Here is an 18960-nt window from a genome sequence, read left to right on the forward strand (position 1 = left end):
TCTTGTACTTGAGTTAAAGTAGAAGTACTCAGATCTTGTACTTGAGTAAAAGTAGAAGTACTCAGATCTTGTTCTTGAGTAAAAGCAGAAGTACTCAGATCTTGTACTTGAGTAAAAGTAGAAGTACTCAGATCTTGTTCTTGAGTAAAAGCAGAAGTACTCAGATCTTGTACATGAGTGAAAGTAGAAGTACTCAGATCTTGTACTTGAGTAAAAGCAGAAGTACTCAGATCTTGTGCTTGAGTTAAAGTAGAAGTACTCAGATCTTGTTCTTGAGTGAAAGTAGAAGTACTCAGATCTTGTTCTTGAGTGAAAGTAGAAGTATTCCGATCTTGTACTTGAGTAAAAGCAGAAGTACTCAGATCTTGTGCTTGAGTTAAAGTAGAAGTACTCAGATCTTGTACTTGAGTAAAAGTAGAAGTACTCAGATCTTGTTCTTGAGTAAAAGCAGAAGTACTCAGATCTTGTACTTGAGTAAAAGTAGAAGTACTCAGATCTTGTTCTTGAGTAAAAGCAGAAGTACTCAGATCTTGTACATGAGTGAAAGTAGAAGTACTCAGATCTTGTACTTGAGTAAAAGCAGAAGTACTCAGATCTTGTACTTGAGTAAAAGTAGAAGTACTCAGATCTTGTTCTTGAGTAAAAGCAGAAGTACTCAGATCTTGTTCTTGAGTAAAAGCAGAAGTACTCAGATCTTGTACTTGAGTGAAAGTAGAAGTACTCAGATCTTGTACTTGAGTGAAAGTAGAAGTACTCAGATCTTGTACTTGAGTAAAAGTAGAAGTACTCAGATCAAGTACCAGAGTGTAGGAATACTCTGTTTCAGTAAAAGTCCTGCATTCAAAATGTTCCTCAAGTGAAAGTAGAAAAGTATTCTCATCAGAATATAGTGAAAGACAGTGAAAGTAGTCGTTGTGCAGATTGGTCCATTTCAGAATAATATATCTGATATGTTTTATAATGATTGATCATGAAAGTGTTCTCAAAGCTGGTGAAGGTGCAGCTAGTCTGAAGTACTTTGTAGACTGCAGGGTAGCTGGTGAAGGTGCAGCTAGTCTGAAGTACTTTGTAGACTGCAGGGTAGCTGGTGAAGGTGCAGCTAGTCTGAAGTACTTTGTAGACTGCAGGGTAGCTGGTGAAGGTGCAGCTAGTCTGAAGTACTTTGTAGACTGCAGGGTAGCTGGTGAAGGTGCAGCTAGTCTGAAGTACTTTGTAGACTGCAGGGTAGCTGGTGGATTCACTCCAGGTGGAACTAAAGTCTGATTCAACACTTGATTATATTTCACATCATTCATCCAGATCTGAGAAGTAACTAAAGGTATTAAATACATGTAGTGGAGGGAAAGTACACCATGTACCTCTGAACTGTAGTGGAGTAGAAGTACACAGTAGCAGAAACATATCCTGGCATTTATAGTGAAAACACCACAAAACACAATTCCACAATATCACGTTAAATACTGTAGACAAAACTCTCCTAATACTCCCACAAACAAAAGGCAAGTTTATTCACCCAGCACTTTTCAACACAAGGCGTTTCAAAGTGCTTTACAAACATGAAAGACATTAAGAAACATATTATAACATGACATTTAAAAACACTCATTTAAAAGCAAAGGTAATAAAACATGAAAAACAAAGGAACATGAATGAAAGTGACCGTGAGAGATACACACATCTGGAATGTTTAGTCTTTGACCTCCCTCTCGACTTTGTTGTTTAACTTGTCCTTTAGCTAAAGCTAAAGTATTATCTGACCCCATGGTACCTTTTAGTTATTTTTAAAGGCACAGACAAACTCCAGGTCCTCACTTACAAAGCCCCCCCCCCCCCTCACTGCCCTCCTCATCCTCTACCCCCCCCCCCCCCAGGTCCCTCAGATCCACCTCAGCCGGCTTGCTTTCCATCCCCAAGGCCGAACTCCGGAGCTTCGGGGACCGAGCCTTCTCTGTGGCGAAGCTCTGGACCTCCCTCCCCCAAGACCTCCGTGAGTCTGAGTCCCTCACCCTGTTCCAGCCCCGCCTCAAAACCCACCTCTTCAACTCTGTATATCCATAAGCCCCCCCCCCCTCTCAACCAACTTCCTCCTGACTGCTTTTCTGTTTTGCTTTGTTGTTTTTGTTTGTGTTTGCCTGTCCTACCTTCCCTCATAATGTAAAGCGTCTTTGGGTTAAAGAAAAGCGCTGTAGAAATATAATGTATTATTATTATAGTTACGTTTACCTTGTCTTTCTAGGACTTTTTTGGTGTCCTCCGCGAACCAGGGTCTTGAAACCAAACGGCACACGTCGGGGACTTTAACCCCAATAGTGACGTTAACTACCTACGGGGGAAATTCAAAGTGCTTTACAAAAATGAAAGACATTAAGAAAATGGCATTGGAAAGCAAAGATAATAAAAGTTACAGTGCAGTCTAAGATGTGAATAGTTCAATTAAAAGCAGCGACAAAAAGGAAAGTCTTCAGCCTGGATTTAAAAGTAGTCAGAGTTGCAGCGGACCTGCAGGTTTCTGGGAGTTTGTTCCAGATGTTTGGAGCATAATAACTGAACGCTGCTTCTCCATGTTTAGTTCTGACTCTGGGGACAGAAAGCTGACCCGTCCCTGAAGACCTGAGAGATCTGTCTCTGGGGACAGAAAGCTGACCAGTCCCTGAAGACCTGAGAGATCTGGATGGTTCATCATTTAGCAGGAGGTCAGAAATGTATTTTGGGCCTAAACCATTCAGTGCTTTATAAACCAGCAGCAGTATTTAGAAATCTATTCTTTGACACACAGGAAGCCAGTGTGAAGACTTCAGAGCAGGAGTGATGTGATCCACTTTCTTATTGTTAGTGAGGACTCGAGCAGCGCGTTCTGAATCAGCTGCAGCTTCCTAATAGATGTTTTAGTGAGACCTGTGAAGACACCTTTGCAGTAGTCCAGTCTACTGAAGATAAAGGCATGGACACGTTTTTCAAAATCCTGCTTTGACATTACCCTAAAATGAATGATTCCCCTCATGGGGACCTCCATTTTGTCCCCATAAGGGAGGCGAGTCCCCACACCTGACTATGTAAACAGATGTAGGACCCCACAAGTATAGTAATGCTAGGCCACACACACACACACACACACACACACACACACACACACACACACACACACACACACACACACACACACACACACACACACACACACACACACACACACACACACACACACACACACACACACACACACACACACACCCCTTTTCTTATTGCGATAACTATTTCTTGTTCTCGTCACACATCTTCACAGAAACAGGGTTTTCTGCATCAGGATCAAAGGAATGTTTTCCTGCCTCAGAGCTGCAGATCTGAAGGATCCGTTTTCCTTTCTCGCCTCAATCAGCTGTTTGTTCTCTGGTTTAAACACGAGTCACGGCAGACTTCACAGGGAAGTAAGCTCGCTCCGACCTGAAGAGAAGCTTTCCGTTTGTCTCCCCCCGTTTGGATCTCGCTCCGACATGTCTCTCCGCCCATGTGATGCATCTTAATATTCCGTTGGTTTGCATTGAGGTTATTTTAAGGCCTTTCTGCTTCTGGAGAAAGGCTGGAAATCAAACGAAGGGAAAAACGCAATCATGTCCTGCTGTGTGACTCAAATTCACAACTCGCTGTATGTGTTTCGACTTCTTGAGCTCCAGAATGTCCGTGAGATTAACGTGAAGTCAAAGTTGAAATGCATCTTTTCCACATGAGATAAGGATAATATGTGAAGGTAACTCAGCTCCGACGGCCCGTCCACACGCAGGCATGAAAACAATCTTTCAAAGCTTCGCCCATTCACTCGAATGGGGTGACGTAGAAGATTTTGAATCTTCGCCGAACTTCATTGTGGGGAGCGGAGCATGGCTTTGCATCGTTAGCATCAAACGTTGAGCAATGTTCAACTTTCGATGCTCTCGAAGCTGGCATCAGCCAATCAAATCCTGTTTATGCAAATCTGACAGTAGAAGCGCTAGCCAATCAAACCGCGTGTAAGCAGGGAGAGCCAGACCGCAGTTCATTTCCTCATATTCCAAACGAGAAGTTACGGTAGCAAATCACCCGGTTCTTTACGACCAGAACTATTTACCGGGATACAAACCGGAGGAACCAGGCATGGAGGGAGGGGGCAGAGACAGTGGGTGGAACTGGTAGGTTTTCGCCTGTTTGGGGATTTTATATCCAGTTTAAGCGTGTGTGTGTGTGTGTGTGTGTGTGTGTGTGTGTGTGTGTGTGTGTGTGTGATTTTTTATCATTTGTCCCGCGTCCCACAAATTGAGACTATGTCCCGCATTTCAGTGACAGTCGCGCAGAAAGGCCGGATCGGCTCGCTGACGGCCGGCACCGCCCTTTATTATTATATTGTCTAAACGGCATCATGTAAGTTGCGCTGACAGGCGACACGGGGGTCCACACACAGTGTACCCCCCCCCCCCCCCGTTTACAGTTCACGAGCGCGTCCATAGTGTCTCCCCGTCCACCCAGTAATAACATCCCCACTACACCACTGCTCTTGATGGTTGTGCTGCACATGGTTGTTGCTCTGTGGAAACAATAACAACAACAACATACCAATTCCTAAATGTTACGTTTAATGAAATGTGGATGCCATTGTCGGTCTTTTCTTTTGTCCCGGCGAGTTCCCGGTCTCGTGTCCGCTCAAGGCAAAGACAGACTATGGACATTTTGGATCCATTTATAACAACATATCTAATAAAACCTTCTTAACATACTTTTTAGAAGGACACATTTGGACAGAATGAAGACATGTCTGACGCAAGAAATCCCCATAATGTTAAAGTTAACCCGTCAGATTTAAGCCAAACGCTAACTTTAAAATGTGAAATCTTTAATTTAATCTAACGTGAGTTTAATACCATTTGATCAGGGTTTAAAACATAGTTCATTATTTGAACCAGCAATTAATATTATAACTGTTTGTTTTTGCCGCTTGTTCTATTGTCTTTTTACATTAAATACAATTTTAAAAAGTTAGTGTTTTTTTTATAAATGTTTACCCCTCCCCTCCTCCTCCCTCCCTCCCTCTCCCCTCCCTCCCGCACGACGTCAGAACCCAGAGGAGACTGTGAGGTCCACCTTTGGACAAAACGTCCTCTCCACTCAGGGCAGCTCGCCGTGGAACAGCCTCCCGACTGAGACACGGGATCCCACTCTCAAAAGTTTCAAAGGTCAGCTCAAAGAACGGTTGAGAAACAACCAGACGTGCGATCAGCGCTAAATGCACTTCAACACGGGGCGTCTCCTCTCGGACTTTATACTGCATATATCCATCTGTTGTTATTTCTTGTAATTGTAAAAGTAATTTCTTTCTGATTGTTTTGTAAAAAAGCAAACAAAAACAAACATGTCGCTGATGACGAAGACCTAATATTATATTTATAAGAAACATATATGCTAGAGGGGGTCGGACCGTTTTGTTTAAGCTTCTTCTTGCCCCTGTTGAACATGACGGACTATTTGAGAAGTATTCTTGTTTGTGTTGTACTTTGTTATAATTATTCATTTGAGTGAGAACAAAAGGAAAAAAGAATATGTCGTAGCTACGTTGTACTGCCTTGTGCTGCTGTTGCTCCTTCTGCACATCATGTATTTCTGTTTGCCATGTATAGAAATGTTATGCTCATAAATGTTGTATGTGACGGGACGACAGATGGAAATGAGCTCAAAGCTAAAATTAAGATGGACTTTTATTAATCCCCGTGGGGAAATTGTTTCTCTGCATTCGACCCATCCTGTTAGGAGCAGTGTGGGGAACGGTGCCTTGCTCAGGGACACCTCGGTAGCACTTGGTCTTGCCGGGACTTGAACTGGTGACCTTTCAGTTGCCAAGCCGAGTCCCTATCGACTTCGCCACCCCCGCCTAAGATCCGGCTCTTACACTTGAAAGCATTATTGTTTAAAATGGCCATTAATGTCCCGGTTCAAATAAATGGTTCAATGAAATGTAGCCGACACTCAACTGAAACAAACACAACGCACAGTAAATCCTATTAAAGGCTTTCTTAGCAGCTCATGTTTAATGTATCTCTATGCTCTTGGAAAGCATGTTTTTGACGCTGCAATGTGAATGAATTTGCCTTTTTTTTACCCTTGTGTTTGGATTGAGTGTGTTTCTGAAAACTTGACAAGAAAATACATTTCAAACGTCAGATATTATTAATGCTCAGGGCCCAGGAGTTCAACACTTTTAATCCCCATCTGATCAGATCTGGATTTTGGAGAGTTCAAAACCAAACAACAGGATGAGGATCACGTTGATATCCGATCAGATCAGGAAATCCAATCCAAGCTTTAATCTGGATCAAATCTTCAAACCGACAACACAGGATTGGGATCAGTTTGATCCCAACAAACTGGATTATCCTGATCCCACCAGAGGGGCGGATTTCCAGTGGATTACCAGAGCAAAATGTGCTGTACAATTTATTTAAAAATATGTTTCAATTTAAATTAGATGGCAAAGTTTGTTAACTGAAATAATACACCATTTTTAGCCTTCATTGGAAATACATTATATTTTTCCATTTTTTGCTCACGTTTGTGGCCTATTTTGTTTTCAACCAAATGTTGATGACATAAATATTTATGCTCATAAAAGTATCACAACAAAGATTGTCAATCACAAATATAATTTAGATTAAATGAAAAATATCTTCAACAAAAAAAAAGCCCATCATCTGTCATCACCTTTCAAAGGTAATTGCGGACAATAGAAGTCTCTGCAATGTGGTCTCTTGTCTTCCTTGTAGTATGTTTCATGTCCACTAGATGGCGCTCGGTAGGATTAAAGCACTGATATTCAGGATCTAGTCATCTTGACAAGTCGTGATCTGGATCAGGCTGATCCTATCCTGAATTGCTTTGAACTCCAGGGACAAAAGTTATCCGACTTGTCTGATCCAGGATCACAAAACATGGGATTTCAAAATCTGATCGGATCTGATTGAGATGTTGAACTCCTGGGCCCTGAGGACACCAAGAGAGAGAGAGCGCTTTGAGTTGATCAGCCAATGACCACACAGCGTTTTAGTAATCAACTCTCGCAGTCTGAAGTTGGTCCAATGGGCGAAAACAGGTATTTTATTCAAAGAGTCCTCTGGGTGTTTTCCAAACGATCCAGTGTTGCTTCAGAGTGTTTCAGCACCTTCATACACACTGTTCTCATCTTCATCATCATCTTCATCATCATCACAATACATACAAGCGATTTCCCTCGATTTACACACTGAACGTCGGTGATGCTTGTGTAAAAACCACACTTTCGATATAAAAGTTATTTACAATATCATACAAACAAATGTCAAGTGTGTGAGAAAGATGATTAAGGACAATAAGGGTGAGGGGATGTAAGGGGGATTGTGCATGTGTGTGCTTTGTTGAGGACGTTTGAACGTGCGTGAGTGTGTGCGTGTGTGTGTGTCGTCCAGCAGAGGGAAACATTTCACAGCACAGTGATGGTAATATAGTCAAAGATCCCACAGAAATAGAGGTTGTAAAAAGATGTGTGGGGGGGGGGGGGGAAAGAGGACGGAGAATAATAATAAAAAAACATGGATTTAGGGAAGTGTGCAAATCAAAATTTAGCAAAACTGTCACGCCGCTTTGAGCGCTCATGGCAACAACATCGTATATACATGTCAATAAATAAATCTGCTGATAAAATCTCAATAGTTACATGACTCGTCAGTTAATGGCGAATCTTGGCGAGAAATAAAATCCCAGTTCAGGAACTCGTTCGAGAGTGAAATTAAAAAAAGTGGTGAGTCTGAAAGCTCCTCGCTGCGAAAGAATACACAACTGGACCGATGCTCCTGAATATGTTATCTGACCACCTGCAGTCGTTCGCTTGGCTTTGTCTTCGCAAATGTTTTGTGTTTTTCACGGTAGTTTTTTTGGCAGCCATCTGAGAAAGAAGAGAAGAAGACGAAGAAGAAGAAGATGGCCGAGTAGAGAGGTCGGTACTTTCATCATGTTTGTCTGTTGCTTCCGCTGAGAGATACCAAATGGATTCTTTGATCTGAGAAAATCTCATGCGGAGCTGACAAGGGCACTGCTACTCAGACTACTGTGTGTGTGTGTGTGTGTGTGTGTGTGTGTGTGTGTGTGTGTGTGTGTGTGTGTGTGTGTGTGTGTGTGTGTGTGTGTGTGTGTGTGTGTGTGTGTGTGTGTGTGTGGACTAGCGTTACTATACTTGTGGGGACCTAAATCTGTTTACATAGTCACGTGTGGGGACTCACCTCCCTTATGGGGACAAATTGGAGGTCCCCATAAGGGGCATCATTAACTTTAGGGTGAAGACTTTATTAAGGTTAGGATAAGTCTCCAGGAAATGCATGTAAGTCGATGTAATGTCCCCTGAAGTGATGTATACATGGTATGTGTGTGTGTGTGTGTGTGTGTGTGTGTGTGTGTGTGTGTGTGTGTGTGTGTGTGTGTGTGTGTGTGTGTGTGTGTGTGTGTGTGTGTGTGTGAAAGTTATGTAAATGGACCGAGATAGGAAGAGAGGATGAAAGAAAGAGACCAATGGACAGAGAGTGTGCATAGCTGTGTCTCAATGTAAGTACTTCTGTAAATACGAGTGCGTTAGTGCCCATGTACGTGCGGTAAGATGCATTATGAAAACACAGATTACGTATAACTGCCAACGAGTTGAGTGTATTACCGTAGACACGCCTTCTTGGCGACGTAGCGGATGTTGCGGGACGAGCCGTGGCTATGGTTGCTCCGGTGAACACGGCACGATACTATACAGAAGTATTGTCCAACTATATTGGAATCAACCGAAGCCACCGTTAATTTAATTTGATTAATCGAGCAGTGTGTATGATGACTTTCTAGCACAAACAATGTGTTGCTAGATAGCGAGCTAACAGCGCTCGCAATGTGTACGATGGGAAGTTTTCAAATTGAGACAGCACGTGTGTGTGTGTGTGTGTGTGTGTGTGTGTGTGTGTGTGTGTGTGTGTGTGTGTGTGTGTGTGTGTGTGTGTGTGTGTGTGTGAGAGGGTGTGTATGGCTTGCTAAAATGATGCATTGTTCATGTGTATCTCAGCAGCACACGTGTCTCTCAGCAGGTTTCTTTGGTCCGACCTCCTGAACGCATACAGTGAGTTCACCCTCACTCCGTTAGACGGTCGAAAACTCACCGTTGCTTCCAAACAAAAAAATGGACGGACATTCTCAGTGGTCAAAGTTCGATGTGTTCTTCGTCGCAGGAGCGCGCCACTGAAGATACAAAACAACCAAAGTCAGAATATTCGAACGCATAAACAAAGAAGTACCTGACTCTGTACTTGATGTTCGGCTCTTTGCTTGTGCGGCAAAGAGAAAGTCTTTTTTAGTTGTGCCTATCGGTTCCCCCGGGGGTTAGGGACGTCTGTTCGGTATCCAGGGAAGTTCTAGACCTGCGTGGAGTAGGAGCGGTGCAGCGTGGCGTATCGCCCGGACGGATGGGCGGCGCACAGCGGAGAGTGCTGCTCCGCCTGGTCTAGACTTCGCTGGAAATGGAGCGAGACGGTATGAGGACATCGGGGGTTGCGGGGAACCGATATGGCTGATGGTCATGTGATCTCGGTGAACGGAGATCCCCTCGGAGTCTGCAGGGGAAAGAGAGGAGTGAGAAAGAGAGAGAGAGAGAAGGCCGAGGGGGGGGGGGCGGAGAGAGAAAAGTGAAGAAAAGAATAATCAAGAGCAATGTACGAGGATGAGGAGGAGAAGGAGAGCATAAAAAACAGAAATAAGGCGACGGATGGCGGAGAAAGTGAGGAGCGAGGAAGAGATTCAAAGTCGGTTAGAATGGTTGGACGTAGGTGTTGTAAGGTGGGGAGGAGGTGGAGAGTGCAGGATACTGGAGGAGAGTGAGGGACAAGGGAGCAGAAAGGAGAGAGGCAAGGTGGGAGACAGAGGAAAAGAGGCAGTCAGGTGAGGGTTAGTGACGGAGACAGACCACACAGGACACAAGACATCTCCTAAACACTCGTGGACTCTTCCGTCGATCCCTGAGATCATTGGTGTGTGGTCGAATACCCAAACTGCACTATTTAGTATGCTAGGAAGTGTCCCAATGCACGGACAGCTGATATATGAGCAAGAAGGTTTAATGCAAGATGCAAAGTGAAGGAAAAGTTGCAAAGGCAGGTAAGTCTTCGGTCTTAAGTGAAGACGGACAAGTCCAAAGTCCTAAGCTTTGAGATGTAAGGTCCGTACTATTTAGTATGCGAGAAAACGTCCCAATACTTAGGCTTTTCTGACAATTTTTTCTGACTATTCTGACCCAAATTCTTTACACAGCTGATATATGAGGAGGACGGTTTAAATTCAAGGGGCAATGTGAAGGAAAAGTTGCAAAGGCAGGTAAGTCTTCGGTCTTAAGCGACGACGGACAAGTCCAAAGTCCTAAGCTTTGAGATTTAAGGTCCAAACAAGTCAAAATGCAAAGAATTGTACGTACTTTCCGGACTATAAAGCGCACCTGCATATGAGCCGCAGCAGCTAAATTGTCCGTCTGTCTTGCTCTCGTTCCGTCTCTCGGTTCCACTTTTACTTTGGCGCGCTACCTGTCTCACTCTTTTCCGGCCGCCAGCTTTTCCTGCTGGAGCCCGCCGCTTAAAGGTGGCGGGCGCGGACCGGTCATAGAGCCCATAGTGTTAAAGGTGGTTAATTTTACCTGTGAAATCCATAGATCTAGGAGGTTCCCTAGTGGCCCTTAGCTGTACTAAAAAATGGGGGGAAAAGTCGCGGCTTATAGTCCGAAAAGTACGGTAATTAAATGTTTTGGTTTCAAAAACTGTATCTAGGGAATAAAGTCTGGACTTGCTGGAGATACATGACGTTAGTGTCGATTCAGTAAATCGTCCGTTAATCTTTGGGGTTAGGAATCAAGTAGATTCAAGTCAAAGGCTCAGAAGTCTCGAGTCTTTTGTGTTAAAGATTTTAACTTTCTTTTGATTTGACAAGTGTAATCTTTAGTCATCAAATGTCCCAGTGACGAGGACCCTTTGCTGAAAAGCGTGTTCCAATTGATTTAATTCTGCATGCGACTCTTCGTACTGGTAAGGGCAGCTGCTTTACAACATAAAAGTAAAAGTTAAGCGATTGTTCGGGACGCAGCCGCTTTCTTTAGAAAATGCAGCACCGTTGAACAGCCGAGGGGACCTTCAGCTTGGTTCTTCCCTCCAGCTTCCTGCTTTGCACGATCCCAGAATATTAAAGTACACCTCGGTGTGTCAGCCGAACTGCTGACTCAGCTCAAAAGAGACAAGCGACTCCCTAAATCCCCGATAAGAAGCTAAAGAGCAAACATTCACTCGAATTTGTTCCTCCGATGGATGAAATAAAACCAGGGCTCATTTCACGCCGGTAGAAACAAATCTCTGCTGCGTTCTTATCAGCCAACGAGCCGGCTTAGAGATTTAGAGGATTCTCTCTGATGTGTTGTTGGTGCTGAGGGTGCAGGTGGTGCTTTGGAGCATGCATGATTTGTTCTGGGTGTTTGGGGGGGGGGGGGGGAAGGAGGACAAAGGATTCAGGTAAGAGACAAGGGGTGTGTATATCAGCCCCTCCTTTGTGAGTGCAGCTCCCCGCCTCTTACCTGAGGGCCACTTAACTTTTCGAGTGGACTCTCGACACAGGGCAGCGTCACCATCGGCATCCCCAGCATGGACTCGGGGCGGTGGGGTTGAAGTGGACTCGGCAACATCTGCTGGAAATTGTTTATCACACAGGTGACCTGCAGGTGGAGACCGGGTTAAAGGGTGAGAGCAGGGGCGTCAAACTCAATTTAATCTCGGGCCACATCAGCATCATGGTCGCACTCAAAGGGCCGGTTTTATATACATACAAAAAATACATATATAAATATTTAATATATTTAAAAGAATGTATTATATTACATTATTGCCGTCTGCATTGGATTATTATCGGATAGGGTAATAACTTAAGTCTCTTCAGTGAGAATGTCACAAATGATTTAAAAAGAAAAGCCAAATTCTGGGGAAAAAGTCAAAATAAAATAAGTGACATTTTGAAAAAAAAGTCAGATTCTGAGAAGAAAAGTCAAACTTGAGATGCATTGTGGGACATGTAGTTTATGGGCAACGTGCTTCTGTAAAGTAGCATGTAACCGTATAGTATTATATTCTTTGCAGGCTCTTGTGGGGCCACATGAAATGAAGTCACGGGCCGGATTTGGCCCCCGGGCCTCGAGTTTGACGACCCCTGGGTTAGAGAGAAGAAAGAAAGAAAAAACGGACACTTCGATGAACCCTGACCCCGCTGCAATCGTCCAATCACAGCTCAACAACAACCTTTAGATTTCTTCCCATTTCAAATGCATAAAGTTCATAGAGGGTTCCCGTTGGGGCAAACTGGTATCTCAAGAGTTGGGAAGGTGTTTTTTCAGCCTTAGAATAATGCAAGCCTTCAAGGAACTACCTCTAAAGCTGTCCACGACACAAATAAACTAAACTAATACTAACCTAGCATTATTTTCGAATTACATTTATTTGGTTAGGGACATTATTTTGTGGAGTTAGAAAAATATATACCAGGCCAAGATGCATAAGAGATGCAATCATATCTGTTTTGAGACACAACAGAGGCTTTGTCCGACTCTTGATTTGGGTTAAGGGACGATAATACTCCATCAAATTCATACACCATTTTAGTTTTATTAACTCCACTATAATACCACCGGGTGAATGCAAATCTTTCTCCGACATAGGAAGGCTTGCTTCATTAGACCTTTTGCAACTGTTGTCATATGTTAAGTAGTAGTTTGTGATATAAGTAAACCAGCTCAACAACAACCCTTAGATTTCTTCCCATTTCAAATGCATAGAGATTCATAAGGCGCGTTCACACCGGAGTACTTGTACCCGCACTTTTCCCGTTTAGTTCCGTTAGTATCTGGAATTTTGCGTTCACACCAAAAAGAGAACTTAGTTCCGAGAACTTTGACCCCCGTGTTTAGTGCCTAGTTTAGTGGGACTATCCTGGGGAGAAAAAAGTACCAATTTCGATTGGCTGGGCGAATTGCAAACCACGCCCCGTAAAACCGCCATTGTATTTGCTGGCATTAGCATTATTAGCATTAGCATTAGCCCCGCGCACCAACGGAGAGAGAATAACACCAAAAGAAAACATGGGAGCGGTGGAGATGAGGAGGTGTCGGCGTTCTGGCGATTTACTCGGAAGCTGCTGGGAGTCCCAGCAGCTTCTACTGAAGCCAGTCCCCAACTCCGGGGACTTCCGGCCGGGGACTTCGGGTGGCAGTATACGCCGTGAAGATGTTTGCGGCCTGCCAGTAAACCCAAAGCAGAAGAAGAAGAAGTGACGTCAGCGGCTTCATTTGCGTAATTTTCCCCCAGGGAACTTATTCCGGTGTGAACGCGATCTGTACTTAGTTCCATGGGGGCACTAAGTGCTGGCAGTAAGTGCTGGGCACTAAGTACGGCAGAGTACTTGGTGTTAAAGCAGCTATTGAGAGTTCCTGTTGGGCTGAACTGGCATCTCAAGAGTACTTTTTTCCAGGCTTAAAATAATACAAGCCTACAAGGAACTACCTTCGATACTAACCTAGCATTATTTCCTAATTCCATGTATTTGGCTAGGTACATTATTCTGTGAAATTAGTTAAATATACCAGCTAAGAAGATGCAAACATTTCTGTTTTCAGTCACAACAGAGGCTTTGTTTGATTCACGGGACGATAACACTCGTGCTGATTCGTACACCACTTTAGTTTTAATAAAGTCTTTCTCAGACACGGGAAGGCTTGCTTCAGTCGACCTTTTACAAATGTCATCGCTTGAATAGTGATTTTTGTGATAAGTAAACCAATCGTTATGGGATTAAAAATGGTAAAGGATACATTCAAAAAACATCCCTCACCAAAAACACAGCGATGGATCCCCCGGTGAAGAACCCTGCCAGGACGTCGGCCCAGTGGTTGCGGTACTCGGCCACTCGGACCACCCCCACTAAAACAGCCAGGCAGAGCAGAGTGAGGCTGATGGTGGGCTTCGTCAACCGCGTGCCTTTGGTCTTAAACACCAGAGTCACATACATCTGCAGAGAGACGAAGAAGAGTTACAACAGACAAAGGAAGCAACAGAAGACACGCAAGCATCTTTAAAACATGACTGGGTTTTAGAAGGCCAGATACAATCCTTTCAAACTACTACTCCAGTGTTCACACGACAATCTTTCTTTAGCGGGGTTAGCAGACAAACACATTACATTTTAGAAGCAGATCGAATATAGTAGAGTCTAACGGCCCGTCCACACAGGCATGAAAAAAATCTTGAAAGATCTTGATGCCGGGCGTGTCTGAAGCTTAGCGATTTTTTGCGACCAACAACCAATCACATGCATCTCCCGCCCCCGACATCCAAAGCAATAGCAATGTTAAAACGAAGTAAACTGGATATAAAATCCCCAAACCGGTGAAAACCTACCAGTTCCACCCACGGTCTCTGCCACCTCCCTCCACGCCTGGTTCCTCCGGTTTGTATCCCGTTAATAGTTCTGGTCGTAAAGAACCGGGTGATTTGAACTGCGGTCTGGCTCTCCCTGCTTACGCGCGGTTTGATTGGCTAGCGCTTCTACTGTCAGATTTGCATAAAGGGATTTGATTGGCTGATGCCAGCTTCAAAAGCATCGGGAGCATCAAAAGTTGAACATTGCTCAACTGTTGATGCTCACGATGCAAAGCCACGCTCCGCTCCCCACAATGCAGTTCGGCGAAGATTCAACATCTTCTACGTCACCCCATTGAAGTGAATGGGCGAAGCTTTGAAAGATTGTTTTCATGCCTGTGTGTGGACGGGCCGTTATGCAAAGATAAGGGTGGATGATGCAGACTCATATTTGATCTAGTTTGCACGCATTGAGGTGAATAAGCAAGTCTGCTTTGTCCTAATCAAAACTTGTCTGGATAAAAAATATGTTGTAGGTACGTCAGCTAGCATTTGGTTAGCTAAGCTTATGAGTTTGCTGCCTTTAGCCTGCTATGCAAGGTCTGCCGCATACTTTCTATCAAAAGGTGGTCGTGCACATCGCCTGCACTAAGACAAGGAACTGTTGTTTTTCTACTTACATATTTGTATGGATTAAAATATTGAGTCTTTGTGCTGAGCTAAGCTAACTAGCTGTAGCTTTATATCCACAGTCTGGGATTGAGAGTCTTATCATTCTGCTTATCTAACACTTTGTGGATTTGTAGCAAGACAAATGAAGTTGCTTCAATCCCAAGATAACGTTGTAAAAGTGAAAACATCAGTCCAGGCTAAGTCCTGTTTCCTTTAGCGAGATTTCAATCGGCAACATTCATTAAAGGTCCTCTATTATACTGTTTCTCATCAATATATTACAGGTCTCAGATATATCCAGAACCTGTCTCTGATTGGCTGAAACACCAACAGATCATTGCAGCATTACCCATAATCCCCTCTGTTTCAGCCCTGTTTCCAAAGAGCTGATTCTCTGTCTGTTACTTCAGATGAAGACAAGGAGCCCCTCCCCACGCCCCTCTGAGAGACACTTGGTTACAAAGAACTCAATGGTGCTCTAGAGGAGATTCAGGTGATAAGGGGGGGGGGGGGTTACCTTGTTGCTGATTGGCTAATGGTTACACAAGACAAGACATCGTTATGACATCATAAAGTGGCCAAAATCTGATCAGCTCATTTTCAGACAGGTTTTTATAGAAATGGATCAAAAAGAGAGAAAATCTTTGTTCCTGAAACTTTCAGAGTCTCTTTCCACAGAGGGGACACATGTTGATGTAGAAGAGACATGAAGAAGAGGGGACACATGTTGATGTAGAAGAGACATGAAGAAGAGGGGACACATGTTGATGTAGAAGAGACATGGAGAAGAGGGGACACATGTTGATGTAGAAGAGACATGAAGAAGAGGGGACACATGTTGATGTAGAAGAGACATGAAGAAGAGGGGACACATGTTGATGTAGAAGAGACATGAAGAAGAGGGGACACATGTTGATGTAGAAGAGACATGAAGAAGAGGGGACACATGTTGATGTAGAAGAGACATGAAGAAGAGGGGACACATGTTGATGTAGAAGAGACATGAAGAAGAGGGGACACATGTTGATGTAGAAGAGACATGGAGAAGAGGGGACACATGTTGATGTAGAAGAGACATGGAGAAGAGGGGACACATGTTGATGTAGAAGAGACATGAAGAAGAGGGGACACATGTTGATGTAGAAGAGACATGAGAAGAGGGGACACATGTTGATGTAGAAGAGACATGAAGAAGAGGGGACACATGTTGATGTAGAAGAGACATGAAGAAGAGGGGACACATGTTGATGTAGAAGAGACATGAAGAAGAGGGGACACATGTTGATGTAGAAGAGACATGAAGAAGAGGGGACACATGTTGATGTAGAAGAGACATGAAGAAGAGGGGACACATGTTGATGTAGAAGAGACATGGAGAAGAGGGGACACATGTTGATGAAGAAGAGACATGGAGAAGAGGGGACACATGTTGATGTAGAAGAGACATGGAGAAGAGGGGACACATGTTGATGTAGAAGAGACATGAAGAAGAGGGGACACATGTTGATGTAGAAGAGGGGACACATGTTGATGTAGAAGAGACATGAAGAAGAGGGGACACATGTTGATGTAGAAGAGACATGAAGAAGAGGGGACACATGTTGATGTAGAAGAGACATGAAGAAGAGGGGACACATGCTGATGTAGAAGAGACATGAAGAAGAGGGGACACATGTTGATGTAGAAGAGACATGAAGAAGAGGGGACACATGTTGATGTAGAAGAGACATGAAGAAGAGGGGACACATGTTGATGTAGAAGAGACATGAAGAAGAGGGGACACATGTTGATGTAGAAGAGACATGAAGAAGAGGGGACACATGTTGATGTAGAAGAGACATGAAGAAGAGGGGACACATGTTGATGTAGAAGAGACATGGAGAAGAGGGGACACATGTTGATGTAGAAGAGACATGAAGAAGAGGGGACACATGTTGATGTAGAAGAGACATGAAGAAGAGGGGACACATGTTGATGTAGAAGAGACATGAAGAAGAGGGGACACATGTTGATGTAGAAGAGACATGAAGAAGAGGGGACACATGTTGATGTAGAAGAGACATGAAGAAGAGGGGACACATGTTGATGTAGAAGAGACATGGAGAAGAGGGGACACATGTTGATGTAGAAGAGACATGAGAAGAGGGGACACATGTTGATGTAGAAGAGACATGAAGAAGAGGGGACACATGTTGATGTAGAAGAGACATGAAGAAGAGGGGACACATGTTGATGTAGAAGAGACATGAAGAAGAGGGGACACATGTTGATGTAGAAGAGACATGAAGAAGAAGGGACACATGTTGATGTAGAAGAGACATGAAGAAGAGGGGACACATGTTGATGTAGAAGAGACATGGAGAAGAGGGGACACATGTTGATGTAGAAGAGACATGGAGAAGAGGGGACACATGTTGATGTAGAAGAGACATGAAGAAGAGGGGACACATGTTGATGTAGAAGAGACATGAAGAAGAGGGGACACATGTTGATGTAGAAGAGACATGAAGAAGAGGGGACACATGTTGATGTAGAAGAGACATGAAGAAGAGGGGACACATGTTGATGTAGAAGAGACATGGAGAAGAGGGGACACATGTTGATGTAGAAGAGACATGAAGAAGAGGGGACACATGTTGATGTAGAAGAGACATGAAGAAGAGGGGACACATGTTGATGTAGAAGAGACATGAAGAAGAGGGGACACATGTTGATGTAGAAGAGACATGAAGAAGAGGGGACACATGTTGATGTAGAAGAGACATGAAGAAGAGGGGACACATGTTGATGTAGAAGAGACATGGAGAAGAGGGGACACATGTTGATGTAGAAGAGACATGAAGAAGAGGGGACACATGTTGATGTAGAAGAGACATGAAGAAGAGGGGACACATGTTGATGTAGAAGAGACATGGAGAAGAGGGGACACATGTTGATGTAGAAGAGACATGAAGAAGAGGGGACACATGTTGATGTAGAAGAGACATGAAGAAGAGGGGACACATGTTGATGTAGAAGAGACATGAAGAAGAGGGGACACATGTTGATGTAGAAGAGGGGACACATGTTGATGTAGAAGAGACATGGAGAAGAGGGGACACATGTTGATGTAGAAGAGACATGAAGAAGAGGGGACACATGTTGATGTAGAAGAGACATGGAGAAGAGGGGACACATGTTGATGTAGAAGAGACATGAAGAAGAGGGGACACATGTTGATGTAGAAGAGGGGACACATGTTGATGTAGAAGAGACATGAAGAAGAGGGGACACATGTTGATGTAGAAGAGGGGACACATGTTGATGTAGAAGAGACATGAAGAAGAGGGGACACATGTTGATGTAGAAGAGACATGAAGAAGAGGGGACACATGTTGATGTAGAAGAGACATGAAGAAGAGGGGACACATGTTGATGTAGAAGAGGGGACACATGTTGATGTAGAAGAGACATGGAGAAGAGGGGACACATGTTGATGTAGAAGAGACATGGAGAAGAGGGGACACATGTTGATGTAGAAGAGACATGAGAAGAGGGGACACATGTTGATGAAGAAGAGGGGACACATGTTGATGTAGAAGAGACATGAAGAAGAGGGGACACATGTTGATGTAGAAGAGGGGACACAATGTTGATGTAGAAGAGACATGAAGAAGAGGGGACACATGTTGATGTAGAAGAGACATGAAGAAGAGGGGACACATGTTGATGTAGAAGAGGGGACACATGTTGATGTAGAAGAGACATGAGAAGAGGGGACACATGTTGATGTAGAAGAGACATGGAGAAGAGGGGACACATGTTGATGTAGAAGAGACATGGAGAAGAGGGGACACAT

General features: G+C 43.9%; 1 protein-coding gene across 1 annotated transcript in view; it reads right to left on the bottom strand.

Annotated features, from left to right (window-relative positions):
• Positions 1-5085: 5085 nt before the first annotated feature.
• plppr2a (phospholipid phosphatase related 2a) overlaps positions 5086-18960 on the bottom strand; it is an 18627-nt gene continuing 4752 nt past the window's right edge. Inside the window, exons 2-4 of the mRNA XM_034090135.2 lie at positions 13924-14100; positions 11640-11761; positions 5086-9629 (exon numbers count right to left, since the gene is read on the bottom strand). Coding sequence (XP_033946026.1) covers positions 9521-9629; positions 11640-11761; positions 13924-14100 — 408 coding nt within the window. The 3' untranslated portion in view covers positions 5086-9520. The remainder of the gene's footprint in view (positions 9630-11639; positions 11762-13923; positions 14101-18960) is intronic.

The sequence above is a fragment of the Pseudochaenichthys georgianus genome, chromosome 8, assembly GCF_902827115.2.
Source record: "Pseudochaenichthys georgianus chromosome 8, fPseGeo1.2, whole genome shotgun sequence".
Lineage (NCBI taxonomy): Eukaryota > Metazoa > Chordata > Actinopteri > Perciformes > Channichthyidae > Pseudochaenichthys > Pseudochaenichthys georgianus.